Consider the following 19,088-nt stretch of genomic DNA (forward strand, 5'->3'; position numbering starts at 1 on the left):
TCCAGACCTGGTGCAGAGCTGGATGCCAGGCTCAGTCTCACAACCCTGAGATCATGACCTGAGCCAAATCAAGAGTCGGACACTTAACCGACTGAGCCACCCAGGTGCCCCAATCCTGTTTTATCCTCATGAAACACATGTTTGTAGGTCCCATATTAAATGAATATTTAATGGTTCCCAAAAAAAACATACACATGTAGAGAGAACGTCAAAGTACACATGGTAAAATGTTAAAGTTTGGGGCGTCTGGGTGAAGAATATATGGGAATTCTTTGAGCTCTTTAAGCCTGAAATTAATTAAAATCTAAAGAGTTTTAACAAAATTAATCCTTTAAATTTTGGTGAAAGAAATGAAGTATGGATCATACTTGATTTTTTTTTTGCCCCAAATAATTATCCCATTAGTGGATAATGCATCATATATATGTAGTCTTGCCTTGAACAAATTTTGATAATCTTGTTATGAAGACAAGGTCACACCAGTACTATTGATTGAAAGTTGAGAGCAATTATTGCATGGATATTTTTAAGTTTGTCATATGTAATTGTCTTTTCCTTAAGGTGGATATTCTAAACCTACCCAAATTCTTGCTGGTGATAGGCCTGATAATCATTGGTTGCATTATGATAGCAAAAGTATACCAAGAACCAAAAAAGAATGGGAGTCAAGCTGCTTTGTGGAAAAAACTCACTGGGGATACTACAGCTGGCCTCAGTAAGTTGCGATTTGCCGTGCACATTCTTATTAAACAGCTTATCTTTGATGTAATTATGTTTTATCATTTTGGATTTGTGGAGAGGTTCGGAGGCACTTGGAGCAGATGTGGAGGTACTCTACCACTAAAAACACAATCTCTCATTTTTTTCTTCCTTTTTCCTCTCTTTCTTTGGCTCCTGCCAGTGCTATGCCTCAGTCCTGCCTCATTCTTTGTAATTCCACTGAAACTCTCAGACTTCTTATTTCCACCATTATACCTCTAAGGAGTTTATGAATAGCTGCTCTAAATTATATGCTTACCTATCGGTACTGCATATGCCTAAACCAGCCCAGAGAAATACTTACTTGTCTCTTATTGTTGACTCCAGTGACTTATGTCATTAGGACACAGTGACCTGATAGATTTTTAAGGCCAAGATTATTAGTGATGTACTCATATCCCCAAACTTAGCGTCTGATTAGAGTTCATTAAAAGTGCCTTCTAATGCTTTCTCTCCATAAAGCTCTCTTGTTTTTTTCTATATATATTACAAATATAAACTCTTTGTAGGAATATGGTTGTTTATGCTGGTGTGGAAGAGCAGCCTAAGCTTGGCAGAAGGAGGGAGGATTTGACAGAGGTAAGCATTCCATTTTCAGTATGTGTAAACACTTAACCCTGGTTCTCCTGCATTTTACTTTTGGCCTCTGATTTATTTCAAACTGAGTTCATGGGTTTTTTTCCCCAGTTAGTGTATTTCAGGATAGCACTGAGTAAATACTGGTAAATGTGTGAGTCCCTTACTCCACCCCTTTTGTCTCCCCTGCCCCCCGAATTTTGTTAGGTCCAGTTGGCACAAGTCTTTGTATTTAAGGTTACTCATGTTACTACCCCACTTTACCTGGGTACTGCTTTATACAGTTATCTGCATGTTTCTTGTATGCGTTCTATGTGCTGATAAGCTTCTTGAGGGCAGAGATTGGGTTTTGCTTGTTTGCTGCTGCTGTTTGCTTTTATTTTTTTATTACATATAAATCATGAGTACTCAGTAAATAGATGTTTGTAGATTTAAGTCGAAATTCCTTAGTTTTCAATAAAGTATATTTCTTTACCATTTTGAAAGTTAAGGACTTTTAGTGTATTTCTCAATTAAGTTAATGACATAGCTTTTTATTTTATTTATTTATGTATTAATTTTTAAGTAAGCTCTGTGTTATACATGCACCTTGAACTCATGACCCTGAGATCAAAGTCACATGCTCTACTGACCGAGCCAGCCAGGCACCCCTAACTCTTATTTTCTAATTCAACGAAGTTTACCTTTTAACTTCTGATGTTTTATAAATACAGAAATAATTTGTTGGGGTTTACAGTTTTGAATATTTTCCTCAATTATACACCAGATGGCACAATGGTACTATCTTCATGTACCATCTTCAAGCAGACCATTTGTAGGTTTTAATTCAGTTTGAGAAATGGAATTCAAACTTGAAGATCTGAAGGAAAACTTTCAACTATTATGGATTTAGCATTTTTAGGAGATATTTTGGTTTTCTAAAGCCTCTATGAGAAGTAAAAACTCTTTAAAACAAAAATAACAGCCTACTATTGATAATCAAAACCTCACAGTTGAATTGTGACATTTCAGAATCACGTTTTTAAATAGATCTTAAACCCTGAATGTTGTGTTTTTTTTTTTAACTTTATAGGCTGAACAGATTATATTTGATCATTTTTCTGATCCTAAATTTGTTGAACAGTTAATTACTTTTCTATCTTTAGAAGACAGAAAAGGAAAAGATAAGTTTAATCCTCGCCGTTTTTGCCTCTTTAAGGTAAATATGTTATTTAATATCCCGCTTCATAAAGTCAAAGTTTGAGTTCGGTCATCTGTTGTCCTCATCTAAAATGGTTGTGAAAGTGATGCCAATCATACTGATACTAGCTTAAGGTCTAGGGGTTTTTAAGAAAAAGAAGCTTTTTAGTATTTATCTCTAGTATTTATAATTAGCAATATAAGAAAAACCAACAAGACTATACATTTGAGTTTTTTGAAGTGTGTGAAATTTTAAGGTCAGAGAGATTATTAATTTTGATATCATTCATTATATTTTACTGTGATATGCAAAATAATAGTATTTTTATTTTAACTTACATTGTTAAAGCATTTCTAAGGGGTAGAACTCTTGGGGTTTTGTAAGCACAGTAGTAATATAGTAAATAAACACAAAGCTAATTATAATGGAGATGATGATAGTCATTTGAGTACTGAAGAACTTTCTTTTTTTATATATATATATATATAGGGCATATTCAGAAATTTTGATGATGCATTTCTGCCAGTTCTGAAGCCCCATTTAGAACGTTTGGTTGCAGATTCACATGAAAGCACCCAGCGATGTGTTGCAGAAATTATAGCTGGTTTAATCAGAGGTTCCAAGCATTGGACGTTTGAAAAGGTGATGTATTTGTACAGCACGTTCCCTGTTAAAGCTGTAATACCCATTTATGTAGCAATTCTCAACACAGTAAATATTAGTACTTGAAACATGAAATGTTCAAATTCCATATTGCTTTTGAGTATAGGTCACAGACTAGTGGTGTGTGATCTATGGGCAACATTCAGTATCTTTTAAAATTTGAATTATTTGCCAACATTAGGGGAAGGACCCTAAAAAAAGATTTCATTTTCTCTCTTGATCAGTGGGAAGATCCTGGAACTGGTCCTACATTATTGCCCTGCCTCAGTTGGCTAGTGTGCTGTGCATGGGCTTCTCCCTTCCTGAGTCACTCTCTAGCCTCTCATTAAATCCTTCTCTTTGCCTCCTTGTTCATCTACATGATTCATTTGGCCTCATAGACCGTTTGAGTTTGACATCCTTTTTTTTGAGTATCCCTCTTCTTAATTGCAAGATTTAGTTTTAACATACCTGCCCTAAGGTTAGTTTCTTAGCAAAATGCTCTAGATTGAAAATAACTAGACTGAAAATACCCAGAATACCAAATTACAAGGTCGGCCACCATTTCCTCAAAGACACAGACACTGGTTTTGGCAGACTTGTTACACATTCTTTTTGGACTATGAACGCTTTTTTAATATATTAATTTAGTTCTACATATTCAAATCACTTATTAGATAAAAGTATTTGTTGATATGTAATATTGCCTTTTTCTTGCCCACATGACATGAAACAGTTTTGTTTAAACATGTCACACATATCCTTGTCATCCAGTCTCTGTCATTTTTTTAGTTACTTCTTTTCCAGAACACCTCTCCTTTCTTTGTAAGTTGTTTAAGATACAGCTTTTCTGCTCTCCTCCCTTTCCCTCTCCTCTCCCTCCTCCCCCTCTTCCCCCTCCGCCTCCTCCTCAACGCCTGGTGCTACCACTGGAAATTTTATCCCAAGCCCTCCCTCCTCATTTGTCCTATATAGGTCCTTTTGACTAAAGTGCAGTCCATGGACCTGCAGCATGGGCATCACTTGGGAGCTTGTTAGAAAAATAGGATCTCAGGTCCCACCTTGATCTAATGAATCAGAATCTGCATTTTATCAAGATCTCAAGGAGATTTGTATTCTCAATAGACTGTGAGAAGCATCTGTACACAAATATTCACAATCTTTGTATAACTGAACACTTTTTTTTTTTTTTAAAGATTTTATTTATTTATTTGAGAGAGAGACTGAGAGACAGAGAGCATGAGAGGGGGGAGGGTCGGGAGGGTCAGAGGGAGAAGCAGACTCCCTGCCGAGCAGGAAGCCCGGTGCGGGACTCGATCCAGGGACTCCAGGATCATGACCTGAGTCGAAGGCAGTCGCTTAACCAACTGAGCCACCCAGGCGCCCTATAACTGAACACTTTTTAAAGGCTATTTATAGTAATCCAAAACTTGGAATTTGAAGATTATACTCCAGGCTAATACTAAGTTGTATTAAAAAGTCATTGCTTCCTATATTAGGACTTAATCAAGTGACCTCAATAAGCTGTGAAACTTACAAAATGATTGAGGTTTTGTTTCACTCCAGTGTACTTTGTTACTCAGAATTTTTAAAAGAAAATTTTTTCAGTAGTACGAGATTTTGTAAGGAACCATATAAGGTGTCTCCTCTTTTCTGAATAATTTTTTGGGGGAAAAAATTCACTTTTATATGTGGGTATGATGATAATACGGTGAAGTTACTTTCCTAGATTATTTGGGTGTCCCAAGAAATAATTTAAATAAGTATCAGGTCATGTGTTTGTATGTGTGTATTTCCAGGAAAAGACAGTTTAAGAAAAATATTCTGAGTATCATTAACTTTTCCCCATATATTTTGTTTTGAGTAGGTGGAGAAGCTTTGGCAGCTTCTTTGCCCACTGCTTAGAACAGCATTGTCCAATATTACGGTAGAAACTTACAACGACTGGGGAACTTGTATAGCAACATCCTGTGTAAGTTCTGCTTTTTTGTGTTTAACTGATCTATTTAAACTGTCCCATACCTTTTCTCAAAATCTGTGAGATCTCATTATACCTCTTGAGTCTTGAAATTTTCCTCATAGTTTTGTCATCTTATATAATTAAAGATGGTTCTGTTTAGCCTTTCAAATAAGCCTTGAGTGGTAACTCTTAAGTGATTATTACATCTTCTCTGTCATGGTAATGTATTCTTAGATTAAATGGCAAATCATATCATGTATCTGGAAATGTAACTTCATATAGTAAAAGCCAGATGATACAAAGTAGGTGTTATTTTCCACACTAAATATGTCTATAGCTTGTATGCTTTCTTTTTAAAGACAGTCCCTTTAGCTAACAACAATTTTCTTACTATCAGCCTTTCTAACATGAACTATAATACTTGGGTTTGACTAACCTACAAGTTTTACTTTGATTTTCTTCCCTTATATTTATTTATAATACTAAAATAACAGGATCTGATTTATGTACAGAATTATAGGACCCCTGTTTTAACTATTATTTTATATTTTCAACACAGGAAAGCAGAGATCCCCGGAAACTTCATTGGCTTTTTGAGCTGCTGTTAGAATCACCATTGAGTGGTGAAGGAGGATCCTTTGTAGATGCATGGTAAATAAAAAGAATTTAGAAGGTTAACAAAAGATTTTGCAACAAAAGATAACAGCTTTGCTCTTGATGTGTAAATGGAAGTGAACTGTCTACACTCCTGAAGGCCTGATAATGTAACTATTTTCTTCTGAGAGATGAGTGAACCAATTCAGTACAATTTATGATACTAAGTAGAGTTATTTCTCAATTGGGAAGAAGTAGAAATGGAGACAACCTGAGCAATTCGAACGTAATTTAGATTCAGCCTTCTCCCTCTCGGAATCGGCTTTTTTTTTTTTTTTTAAGATTTTATTTATTTATTTGACAGAGAGAGACACAGCAGAGAGAGGGAACACAAGCAGGGGGAGTGGGAGAGGGAGAAGCAGGCTTCCCGCCGAGCAGGGAGCAGAAACGGCTTTTTTATACCAGGACAATACTAACTTCCTCATCACATTGTCTCGTTTTTTTTCACTCTTCCTTATTAGGAAAAAACAGTAACCGTTCAAGGAAAAATATTCTTGCTGGGATAAAAGGAGTTGGAAAAAATTAGGCTAGAAAAGGAAATCTAGGTAATCCTATTAACATAAAGAATAAGTTATTGTTGTTATTAATTAGTGGGGAAGGTTCTGATGCTTAGAAATCAGTGAGTAGGGGCACCTGTGTGGCTCAGCCGTTAAGCGTCTGCCTTTGGCTCAGGTCATGATCCCAGAGTCTTGGGATAGAGTCCCGCATCGGGCTCCCTGCTCCTCCCTCTCCCACTCCCCCTGCTCGTGTTCCCTCTCTAGCTGTGTTTCTCTCTCTCAAATAAATAAAACCTTGGAAAAAAAAAAGAAATCAACGAGTATTCTCAAGTCAGTATTTCTCTTGATTGTGTGGGAATAGAGAGAAAATGAGAATACAGCGAAAATGATGCAGTAAAAATAAGATCTTCATAAAGGTGCTGTTTTGAGTTGTCGGTTTTAATATTAGGTGAGAAAATGTAGCAATTTTCAGTAGAATACAGACTCCATTAGTCTATACTGTCATACGTAAAGGCAGGGAAGGGCTCTAACTCTGCTGTGCTTTAATTCTAGTCGACTCTATGTACTGCAAGGTGGCCTTGCCCAGCAAGAGTGGAGGGTACCTGAGCTGTTGCACAGACTACTGAAGTACTTGGAACCCAAACTCACCCAGGTTTACAAAAATGTCAGGGAAAGAATAGGGAGGTAGGTATTCTACTCCCTGTGGTATGGTATACTTCTTGAGTTCTTTTTTATTAAATTTTAATATCTAATAGTATATACTGGTTATGTTACTGTTGAGTGTCATGGGTTCTCTTCTTCAAATTTTGTTTTATATTGTGTTTGGGACACTAGACAAGAGGCTCTGATGTAAAATAAAACAGCAGTGAGCTCACGAGCCAGAGGTGAACATTTGGCCAGTTCTAGGTGCCTGCGAATTACGGGCACAGCGCAAGAGACTCTCCAGGAGTCATCGTTCAGATATTTACTTTGGTTGGGTCATCGCTTTTGAAGCTTAGTTTTATTGATAACATGGCTTCTCTTCTCACTCTACATATTTCATTTTACAGTGTGCTGACCTACATATTTATGATCGATGTTTCTTTGCCAAACACTGCACCAACAGCATCCCCACGGGTCCCTGAGTTTACTGCTCGAATTCTAGAGAAATTGAAACCCCTCATGGATGTAGATGAAGAAATTCAGAACCATGTTATGGAAGAAAATGGAATTGTTGAAGAAGATGAACGAACTCAGGGCATTAAACTCTTAAAAACTAGTGAGTGGCTAAAATTAATAGAAACTTGCTTAGAAACAGACATTTATTACCAGGGGAAAAACAAAACAAAATAGACATTTATTTAGATTATCCTTTGGGGTGGTTTTTTTTGTGGTAACACGAACATAATACAAAGTTTACAGTTGGGCAGCGTTAAATACATTCGCATTATTGTACAGCCATCGCCGTGGTCCATCCCCAGCACTCTTCATCTTGCAACACTGAAGCTCTGTCCCCATTAATCTGTTACCAGTCTGTCCCACCCACCCCCGCCCTGCCCCGGCAGCCACCATTCTACTATGTCTCTGAATTTGCCAATTCTGGGTACTTCATATAAGTGGAATCGTACAGTAATTGTACTTTTGTGTCGGGCTTTTTAACTTTACATAGTGTTTTCATTATTTATCCATTTATCTGTTAATGGACGTTTAGGTCGTTTGTGCCTCTTGGCTACTGTGAATAGTGCTGCTGTGAGCAGTGATATAGACGTCACCTGTTTTGAGTCCCTGTTTTCAGTTCTTTGGGCTATTGGAAGTAGAATTGCTGGACCGTATGGTAATTCTCTGTTTAACTTTTTTAAGAGCCACCAAGCTATTTTCCCCAGTAGCTGCACCATTTTACTTTCCAACCAGCAGTACAAGAGGGTTGCAATTTTTTCATACTCATGCCAATACTTGTTTTCTGTTTTTACAACTTAAACAACCATCCAAATGAGTGTGAAGAAGATACCCATGGTTTTGATTTGCATTTCCCTAAATGATTAGTGGTTAAACATCTTTTCATTTGCTTATTTGCCGTTTTTTTTTTTTTTTTTTTTAATCTCTGGAGAATTGTCTCTTGACGTCCCTTGCCAGGTTTTGAATTAGGTGGTTAGTGTTGTTGAGTTATAGTTCTTTATATATTAATGATATCAGCCCCTTATCTGATAAATGATTTGCAAATATTTTCTTATTCGGTGGGTTGTCTTTTCACTGTCTTGATAGTATCCTTTGATGCACAAAAGTTTTTAATTTTGATGAAGTCAAATTTATTTTTTCTTTTGTGGCCTTTGCTTTTGGTGTCGTATCCAAGAAATCATTGCCAAATCCAGTGTCACGAAGTTTTTCCCTTAAGTTTCTGTCTAAGAGTTTTGTAACTTTTAGTTCTTAAGTTTAGATCTTTAATTCACTCTGAGTTAATTTTTATATATAATGTAAGTTAAGGGTCAGCTTTGTTTTTTTGCTCAAGCATGTCCAGTCTCCCAGCACCATTTGTTGAAAAGACTGTTATTTCTATATTGAATAGTCTTGGCACTCTTCTGAAAAGTACTTGGCCATATGTGTGAGGGTTTATTTCTGGATGCTAGTTTATTCTGTTGGTCTGCATGTCTGTCCTTATGTCAGTGCCACACTATTTTGATTACTGTAGTTTGTAGTAAGTTTTGAAATCTGGATGTGTGAGTCCCCCAACTTTGTTCTTTTTCAAAATTGTCTTGGTTATTGGGGGTGTCCTGTTGTTTCTGTATTTAAAGTTTTTTCAAGCATTCTAAGTATAAACAACTAACTTAGTTATCATTTTTGCTACATTGGGATTATTGCAGGTTAATTTGTAGTTGGTGTTGGTATTTAGTTAGGCTGTTAATTTGTTGATTCATTTTTTGAGAGTGACTTCAGTGCCCTACTTTTTGACACCCTTTATTGTGGTTCCTGTCATAATGCTGTTTAGTGTCAAATTTACGAAGTAACATAGCTGATCTCTTTCTCAACATTGAAGAGTTAGTTAGCAGAGCATTGGAGTGGCTCTCTGACATTAGCACTACAATGTTACTCTATTTTGTGCTCTCTGACTCTATAGCAAAGACTGATTCTGCGTGTTTGTTTTCAAATAGTATTGAAATGGCTGATGGCTAGTGCAGGAAGATCCTTCTCTACAGCAGTCACAGAACAACTTCAGCTTCTCCCTTTGTTTTTTAAGGTAAGTTTATGGCTGAAATTAAGAATGCATCCCCCTGGGCGCCTGGGTGGCTCACTTGGTTAAGCAACTGCCTTCGGCTCAGGTCATGATCCTGGAGTCCCGAGATTGAGTCTCCCTGCTCAGTGGGGAGTCTCCTTCTCCCTCTGACCCTCCCCCCTCTCATGTACACTCATTCTCGCTCTCTCAAATAAATAAATAAATAAATCTTTTAAAAAAATAATGTTAAAAAAAGAATGCATCCCCCTGTGTTAACTAACTGGAATTTAACAGTTGGAAACTTGGAAAGAATAAAAGAATGCATCCCCTTCTGATCTTCACCGGGAATTTATATTTATCATCTGATGGTGAATAGTTTTTCAGACTGTGTGGGTGACTTGGTTGGATCGCTAAGAAGTAGAATAGTCACAGGAGAATCATGAGGTAATAGCAGTTTAATATTTGTTGAAATAATCTTTTTAGTATTAGGTAAGACTAGGATCTTGACAGATATACGAAAAGTTTACAGACAGAGCATTGGTTTTTTTTTGTTTGTTTTATTTCTTTATTTGATAGAGACAGCGAGAGAGGGAACACAAGCAGGAGTGGGAGAGGGAGAAGCAGGCTTCCCGCTGAGCAGGGAGCCCGATGCGGGGCTCGATCCCAGGACCCTGAGATCATGACCTGAGCCCAAGGCAGTCGCTTAACCAACTGAGCCACCCAGGCGCCCCAGACAGCACTGTTGCACTTATAACCAATTTCCAAGTAATAGTTTAGGAAGATATTGATAGCTAAAAAAAAATAAAGCCATAGTGACATTTTTTTAATATAGCTATTTCTGATTTGTTTTATTCAGTGTATAATAAATCTGAAGATGTATTATATATTGTACTTATACATGCAGTATTTGTATTTACTTTATGGTGTTAAATGGGACTGTAACTGCTTTTATTTTATTATTATTATTATTTTTTAATAGTTTTATTTTTTTTAAAGATATTTTTTATTTATTTATTTGACAGAGAGAGAGCACAAGTAGGCAGAGTGGCAGGCAGAGGGAAAGGGAGAAGCAGGCTCCCCGCTGAGCAGGGAGCCCGATGCGGGGCTCAATCCCAGGACCCTGGGACCATGACCTGAGCCGAAGGCAGCTGCTTAACCGACTCAGCCACCCAGGCGCCCCTGTAATTGCTTTTAACAAATATCCGCAGAAGTAGCTTGTTTCTGGTAATCCTATGAAGACACTGAAGTTTGATTTGAATTGATGAAAGGTATAGCCTGAGGTGGTTCTAATTACTCATCTAGGCAAATGATGAAGCTAATAAAACTAAGGTCACAGATCAATATATTGGTTGTCACAGTTTTAGTTTGCAGTCGTGCTCTGGTTTGCAAAACAGTCACATTTGGAAGGCTTGGCGCAAACATCACCACTACTTGAGAGTTACTGTTTGGTGCCGTTATCACCCTTGGTACTGTGTCTTAGCAAATGGTATGCTAAACTTTGGATTTGCCACAGTATACTTTGTCTTCAGGAAATCTCAAAGAGATAACTCTAGAGGGTGCCTGGGTGGCTCAGTGAGTTAAATGGCTGCCTTCAGCTCAGGTCATGATCCCCGGACTCCGAGATCAGTCCCACATCGGGCTCCCTTCTCGGCAGGGAGTCCGCTTCTCATCGTGCTCGTGCTCTCTCTTCTCCTCAGTCTCTTTCAAATAACTAAAACCTTAAATAATAATAATAATAACTTGTAATTTCCAAAGGATTCACCACTAAAATACTTTTAAGAACGCTGTGCAGGGCCGGATACCCATGGGTACCTCTGGGATCTTTTGGGATATAAGAGCGGACAGTAGTTATTAGTGTATAGAGATCCTTGTTACTTTTAGGTCCTTGGTGGTAGATAGGGTTTGTTGAGTGTGTCTTTAGGGCAGTGATGCTTCAGCTTTTTTCCACTGCCACATACACAGTGGATACAGAACATGATCTCATATGTCCATAAATGGGTAATGTGTAGTCAATGTTGGGATAGTTGGCGTTTACCCCCTTCTTTCACTCACACTCATAACTCCGAGATCAAGGGTTGCACATCCTTCTGACTGAGCCAGCCAGGCACCCCTGATTTTTTCTTTTCTCTCTCTTTTTTTTTTTGAGTGAAATAGAGATTACTTAAAAATAAAATCTTTGGGCGCCTGGGTGGTTCAGTCGGTTAAGCGAATGCCTTTGGCTCAGGTCATGATCCCGGGGTCCTGGGATCGAGTCCCACGTCGGGCTCCCCGCTCTGCAGGGAGCCTGCTTCTCCCTCTCCCACTCCCCCTGCTTGTGTTCCCTCTCTCGCTGTGTCTCTCTGTCAAATAAATAATAAAAATAAAATCTTTAAAAAAAATAAATAAAATCTTTAAAAAAAAATCAGAAAGCAGATATATGAGAGTGAGGTTGATAGAAGGATTTTTTTCTTTTTTTAATTTTATTGTGATATGTTAATCACCATACATCATTAGTTTTTGATGTAATGTTCCATGATTCATTGTTTGCGTAGAACACCCAGTGCTCCATTCAGTATGTGCCCTCTTTAATACCCATCACCAGGCTAACCCATCCCCCTACCCCCCTCCCCTCTAGAACCCTCAGTTTGTTTCTCAGAGTCCATAGTCTCTCATGGTTCGTCTCCCCCTCCGATTCCCCCCCTTCATTTTTCCCTTTAGAAGGATGTTTTGAATCCACATGAAATTTATAAAAACTTAAATCATTAGAAAGCTGTATTATGTGAATTGCTTATGACAGGCCTAACATTTCACCTGGATCTACAGATAGTGAGGCTGAGAATCTGCTTTAGGCCATCATGGTGAATGGGGTGTGGGGTACAAAGACACCATAGCACAGATGAACAGCTGCTTTGCAGGCAGATCAGCTGTGTAGAATGGGGATAAAGAAAGGAGTCTAAAAGCAAGTTGTTGCTTGTTAAACTGTGGGAGGCACTCAGAAATAGTTGGAGATGAGATCAGAAATTCTGTTTTAAGACACACTTGAGGTGCGTTGTAGATTCTAAATGAAGTATTATATATCCTATCCCATAAAAAGCAGGTTTATATCAATTCAAAAAAAACCCACCTTGAAATCTGTATCAAAGTGAAAGTTGCAGTTATTTGCCTTTTCTAGTTGAAGAGTCCCTCACAGAGTTGTTGCAAGGATGAAATGAGATGTCTGTAAAGCAGACAGCACAGTGTAAAATACTTGTATATATTGCAATTACTGCGTATTATTTTTGTTACTGGTCTTTAACTGCATTTTAATTTGGAATAATAAAGAGTTCAGATGCCAATGATCAGGGAAGAAGAGAGGACGTGTTTTATCCTGTTTCAAACTTCCCTGAGTGCTCATCAGAACTCACCACTGTAGGATAATAGTTTGCATATGTCAGACTCAGAGAAAAATTTACAGATGTTTTTATAACTGGTACAAAATTACATGCCATTGATGGTATTTCTTCAGAAAAACTTTTTCTCAGTAATTAGAGGAGAGGAAAACCCTGTAAAGTGTTCTTTTGCTAACTAAATTTTTGTACATATTAACACAGGGCAGCATTTTGTACAGGTTAACAAATTTAATGTCGGTTAAATCTTACCTGTGATATACCAAAAATAATCAATTTGTGTGAAAACAAAGCAAAAGAAAGATTAAGATCTCCTTTTTGTATATCACAGTATTAATTAAGGATCTTTAATTGCAAGCACTGAAAACCAAATGTCTGTGACAGTGGAAGGAGGAAATTAATTAGATTATTTAGACCTATCTAGGCAGTTTGCTGCCAGGGGACCTAGGTAACAGAAGCTAATAGCCTCATCAGGTGATGTCTCCTTGCATTTCTCTCTTCAAGATTTCAGAGGTCCAGAGAAAGTCTCATTGTCCAGGCTTGGGTCTCTCACTACACTTTGGCTAGGCAATATGATCCCTCGGTTGACCCACCAAAATGACAGAAAAGGATGATTTCCAAAAGTTAATCAAAACGCCTGTTTTCAGCAGGAGGGATGGATATTGGCAAGGAAATGCACATATTTATGCTACAAACAGACTTTAAAACACCCTTATTACTTTAAGTCTTAAGGAAAACCCAAATCAGTGTATGTCAGTCTGTCCTGTAGTATGGCCAGAAAGCAAAAGGTAAGAATAAGCAGTACCTGAAGAAAGCCCCTGAATTTCATCGGCACAGACTTTCTTCCCCAAACTTTTTATTTTGAAATAGTAAGGATTCACAGGAGTTGCAAAGGTACTACAAAGAGGTTTCACGTACGCTTGACTCATTTTTCTCTAGTAGTTATATTTTCGAAACCAGAAAATTAAAATCAGTACAACATGTGTATAATTCTGTGTCATTCTATCACACAAATAGGTGCCTGCAACCACCAACACAATCATGATACAGAAATACTCCCATCATCACAAAAATCACTTTGTGTTACCCCGTGACAGTCACACTTTCCTCCTCTCCCTCACCACCACTATCCTCTGGCAACCACTGATTTGTTCTCCATCTCTATAATTGTCATTTCAAGAATGTCATATAAATGAAGATATGTGACCTTTTGTAATTGTCTTTTTTCACTCATATAATTCTTCTAAGAATTGTCCAAGTTGTTGTACATGGGACTTTTTTTAAATTTTTACCTTCTTTATTTTCAGTATCAGAAGGAAGATTACAGCATATATTTTTATGAAAAGGCTAGAATCTACCGCCTTCAGTGCCAGTTGAATATTCCCAAACTTTAAGGTTGTCTGATCTTAGTTTTTCTATAACTACACATGTGGTAGTTGGAACATAATGACAGTGTACACATGTGTTCTTTTAAAAGTCATATCTGGTGGGCACCTGGGTGGCTCAGTCATTAAGCGTCTGCCTTCGGCTCAGGTCGTGATCCCAGGGTCCTGGGATCGAGCCCCACATAGGGCTCCCTGCTCCGCGGGAGGCCTGCTTCTCCCTCTCTCTGCGGCTCCCCCTGCTTGTGTTCCCTCTCTCGCTGTGTCTCTCTCTGTCAAATAAACAAAATCTTTTAAAAAATAAAAATAAAAGTCATATCTGGGAAGAAAAATAATGCTTTTGGGAAAATATTAAAGTTGAAAATTAAAAAGTTGGAATTGGTAAGATTCAGATAAACTTAACTACAGAGCAGTTGCTGATCAAGTAATACAGATGTTATTCCTTGAGATGAACTAATAATTTCCAAACTTAGAAGCTTTACTCTGTAACAGAAAAAGGTTTTCGTTCCACAAACAATAATGTTGTTAATAGATAAAATCACTGAAAGTAAAATATCTCAGAGATTTTGGGGCACCTGGCTGGCTCAGTCAGAAGAGCATGCAACTCTTGATCTCAGGCTTGTGGGGTGTAGAGATTACTTAACCAAATAAATAAAAACTTAAATATATCTAAGAGATTTTGATCTTATTGGCACATAGAAGTAGTCTAGCCCAAACAAATTGTTATCCTGTGCTAGTAATTAATAATGGTTAATTTGCTGCTTTGGAACATGATATTCTTTACAGTGAAGTTTACCTGTTGGATTTCAGGATTTTGCTGGTTTTAGTAGAACATTTTAACCTCTTCTTTACATGAGAACATTATGCCCTAATTTCATTCATAAAACACATTTTTTTTCGGGGCGCCTGGGTGGCTCAGTCGTTAAGCGTCTGCCTTCGGCTCAGGTCATGATCTCAGGGTCCTGGGATCGAGCCCCGCATCGGGCTCCCTGCTCAGCGGGAGGCCTGCTTCTCCCTCTCCCACTGCCTCCTGCTTGTGTTCCCTCTCTCGCTGTGTCTCTCTGTCAAATAAATAAATGAAAAATCTTTTAAAAAAACAAAACAAAACAAAAAACACATTTTTTTTCATGAATGGTAGGAAGAAAGACTGCTGATTCAACAGATGAGTGAGTCACCTTAAATTTTTCTGGTGGTAATGGTAGGCCTTCCAGCAAATGAGTATATCTTCTTTTTTTTTTTTTTTTTTTTAAAGATTTTATTTATTTATTTCACAGAGAGAGACACAGCGAGAGAGGGAACACAAGCAGGGGGAGTGGGAGAGGGAGAAGGAGAAGCAGGCTCCCCGCAGAGCAGGGAGCCCGATGCGGGACTCGATCCCAGGACCCTGGGATCATGACCTGAGCTGAAGGCAGTCGCTTAACCAACTGAGCCACCCAGGCGCCCATATCTTCTTTTTTATACTACAGTTCAACTAATCAAACTCTAAATCACCTCTTTTTTTTTTTTAAGATTTTATTTATTTGACAGAGACACAGCGGGAGAGGGAACACCAGCAGGGGGAGTGGGAGAGGGAGAAGCAGGCTCCCCGCGGAGCAGGGAGCCCGACGCGGGGCTCGATCCCAGGACCCTGGGATCATGACCTGAGCCGAAGGCAGACGCTTAACAACTCAGCCACCCAGGCGCCCCTAAATCACCTCATTTTTATTGTGGGTGAATTAAATGACAAAACAATTCTATGTACATTGCCGGGGGATTTGGACTGTTCAGTATTTGTAATAATTTTTATCCTCGATTTGTTTGTTTGGGGTGTATCTTTTTAGATCTTGTGAGCACACCTGTGGTATACACTGCATTAGTGTAGGTATGGGATTGTGCAAAAAAACCAGAACTATTTCATTCTGTAAATTGATTTTTAGAGCCTGATATGGAATGACCATCTTCTCACATAGCTGCCCCCCTCTCTTTAATGACCTCATTGTATTACCATTTATTTAATCCATTTTCTATGGGAGATCACTGGTCATTCCCAGTTTTTGGCTGTTAAAAACTAACAGTCTTTTGCAAATATGCATATATTTGTAGGGTAATTACTATATAAAATTATCGTGTAAAAGACCTGCTTGCTTTCGTAATTTTAATGGATACTGCCCTCCAAAGAGCCTGTCTTGTGTTCTCTCTTTCCCACAAACCCTGACATTTCTTAAATTTTTGATGGTTAAATAAATTTTTAAAAAGATTATTGTACTTCTTGGGATGCTTGGCTGGCTCAACTCGGTAGAACTTGCAACTTTTTTTTTTTTTTTTTTAAGATTTTATTTATTTATTTGACAGAGAGATAGAGAGCACAAGTAGGCAGAGAGAGAGGGAGAAGCAGACTCTCCACTGAGCAGGGAGCCTGACGCGGGGCTCGATCCCAGGACCCCGGGATCATGACCTGAGCTGAAGGCAGCCGCTTAACTGACTGAGCCACCCAGGCGCCCCGCAACTCTTAATCTCAGGGTTGTGAGTTCAAGCCTCACACTGGGCTTGGAGCTTAAGATAAATAAAATAAATTAAAAAAATATAAAGCAAAATTAATTGTATTTCTTTAGTGAGACTGTCTCCTTGTACATTGGCTAATTGTATTTTTTTTGACAGCTATCTGTATTTTGCCAGTTTTCTGTTGTGTTATAAAAGAGTTCCATTTTTATAATTTTCTTTATTTTTACTTTATTTTTTAATTTTATTTTATTATGTTAATCATCATACATTACATCATTAGTTTTTGATAATTTTCTTTATTTTTAAATGATGTTTTTAAGTATGCCAGTCCAAGATTATTTCTTTAAACAATTCTTTTTTCTTTTAACATTTTTATGGTTTTATCTTTTGCATTTAAATTTGCAGTATAAGATAGAAAATTGATACAGTTACTTTTATATAAAGTATTGATGTAAAGATGCAGCTTAATTTTCACAATAATCTATCTTTTCTCCATTGATTTGAGACGAAATCTCATGTACTTGTTTCAGTAAAGTCTGCTAAGGGAAATTATTTCCATCAAACACTGGACAGATTATCACAGCGAATTAGTATACTCAGCTTGGAGATAGGGGATTCTTGCTAAACTGACTTGACAAGATTCTTGCTGAAAGCAGTCAGTCCATGATGATCACATACGAAAAGTGGAGGTGAGGAACTGGATCAGGTACAGAGGTTAGGAATTCTCTCAAATGTCAGGATTCTTTTTTTTTTTTTTTTTTAAGATTTATTTATTTGAGAGAGAGAGAATGAGAGAGCACATGAGAGGGGGGAGGGTCAGAGGGAGAAGCAGACTCCCTGCCGAGCAGGGAGCCCGATGCGGGACTCGATCCAGGGACTCCAGGATCATGACCTGAGCCGAAGGCAGTCGCTTAACCAACTGAGCCACCCAGGCGCCCTCAAATGTCAGGATTCTTGATACAACTGGACGCAGTAGGTCCAAGGATGAAAAGAGGGCTCAGAGGAGCCTGGCTGAAGTTTGGGGAAACAAGGATAGTTAAAGTAAAGGCATGGTTAAGTTCCCATTTGTTATGGGTATGCAAATAAATTTGGTAATACTAAGCTTTGAATATTTCACCTAAGTTGATACAATCCTTAGCATTTTAGAGAAAAATAATTTTTTTCCATATTAAAACTGTAACTTTGGGGGTGGGTGCGGTGGTATTTGTTTGTTTTTAAGTAGGCTCTGTTCCCCGCGTGGAGCCCAGCACAGGGCTTGAATTCACAACCCTGAGATCAAGACCTGAGCTAAAATCAAAAGTCGGATGCTTAACCACCTGAGCCACGCAGGCGCCCGCATATTAAAACTAGACTTTAAAAAGAAACAAGGAAATATATTTAGATTGTTTTAGAGGACAACTTATTTAAGGGCTGGGGACAAAGAAGGCTGTCTGAGTATACTTCATTTTACCAATTTTTCTTTGGAGCCCTAAAAAATACTTTTTATGATCATAAAACAAAATTAAATGAAAACTACCCCCTCCCCTTTTAAGTATTATAATCTCTACACTCAGAGTGGAGCTGGAACTAATGAGCCCAAGATCAAGAGTCGCATGCTCCACCGACTAAGCCAGACAGGCGCTCCTGCCTTTAAAAAAAAAAAAAAAATGCAAATGAACCTCACTTTACTATGTATCTGGTTGTAAGGATAAATATACGGAGCAGTGACTTTTAAAACAGAAAATCATACATGCCTATGGGGACTGCATCCTCTAATATTGGAATAAAGCTATTATGTCTATTATATAATAAAGAGCAAATAAATGATAATTGTCAATAGTGTTAGAAACAAAATTCATCAGAGTAAATTCGAAGATCTTATTGACTTTGTTCAGTGATTCATGAATTAGGCAGTACCCATGTAGCAAACGGAAAGGACCCTAGGGAGCTGTACAAAATGGAAGGTGGTATTATATATATATAAAGATTTTATTTATTTGAGAGAGAGATTGAGCATGAGCAGGGGGGTGGGGAGGAACAGAGGGAGAGGGAGAAGCAGACTCCCCGAGGAGCAGGGAGCCCGATGTGGGGCTCCATCCCAGAACCCTGGGATCATGACCTGAGCCGAAGGCAGACACTTAACTGACTGAGCCACCCAGGTGCCCCGCAAAATGGAGGTTTTTAAAGGCAGAAATGGGATGGGACAAGAAAGGCATAAACAAAAAGGATTATTTCAGACAAGGCAGGAGTCTGTCATGCGGTTTACTTTACTATTACTAATCAGTTAATTCCTAATTAACTGATTGAAAGTCACATTCCCTCAACCAGAATGACTGAAACTACAAGTAGGTCTTAGTTTGCAGTGATGGGGGCAAGTTACTTCATTTTGGCCCTATTCCTTTTTTAACATTAGGAACTGAAATTTT

At 38.1% G+C, this 19,088-nt stretch overlaps 1 protein-coding gene across 1 annotated transcript in view; it reads left to right on the forward strand.

Annotated features, from left to right (window-relative positions):
• The window catches only part of PSME4 (proteasome activator subunit 4), a 111,619-nt gene that overhangs the window by 81,399 nt on the left and 11,132 nt on the right, over positions 1–19,088 (forward strand). The window contains exons 33-41 of the mRNA XM_021701246.2: positions 562–715; positions 1,269–1,338; positions 2,408–2,533; positions 3,005–3,157; positions 5,025–5,129; positions 5,677–5,768; positions 6,821–6,952; positions 7,318–7,526; positions 9,394–9,479. Of these exons, the coding sequence (XP_021556921.1) occupies positions 562–715; positions 1,269–1,338; positions 2,408–2,533; positions 3,005–3,157; positions 5,025–5,129; positions 5,677–5,768; positions 6,821–6,952; positions 7,318–7,526; positions 9,394–9,479 (1,127 nt within the window). The remainder of the gene's footprint in view (positions 1–561; positions 716–1,268; positions 1,339–2,407; positions 2,534–3,004; positions 3,158–5,024; positions 5,130–5,676; positions 5,769–6,820; positions 6,953–7,317; positions 7,527–9,393; positions 9,480–19,088) is intronic.

This window comes from Neomonachus schauinslandi, chromosome 10, assembly GCF_002201575.2.
Source record: "Neomonachus schauinslandi chromosome 10, ASM220157v2, whole genome shotgun sequence".
In the NCBI taxonomy this organism is placed as follows: Eukaryota; Metazoa; Chordata; class Mammalia; order Carnivora; family Phocidae; genus Neomonachus; species Neomonachus schauinslandi.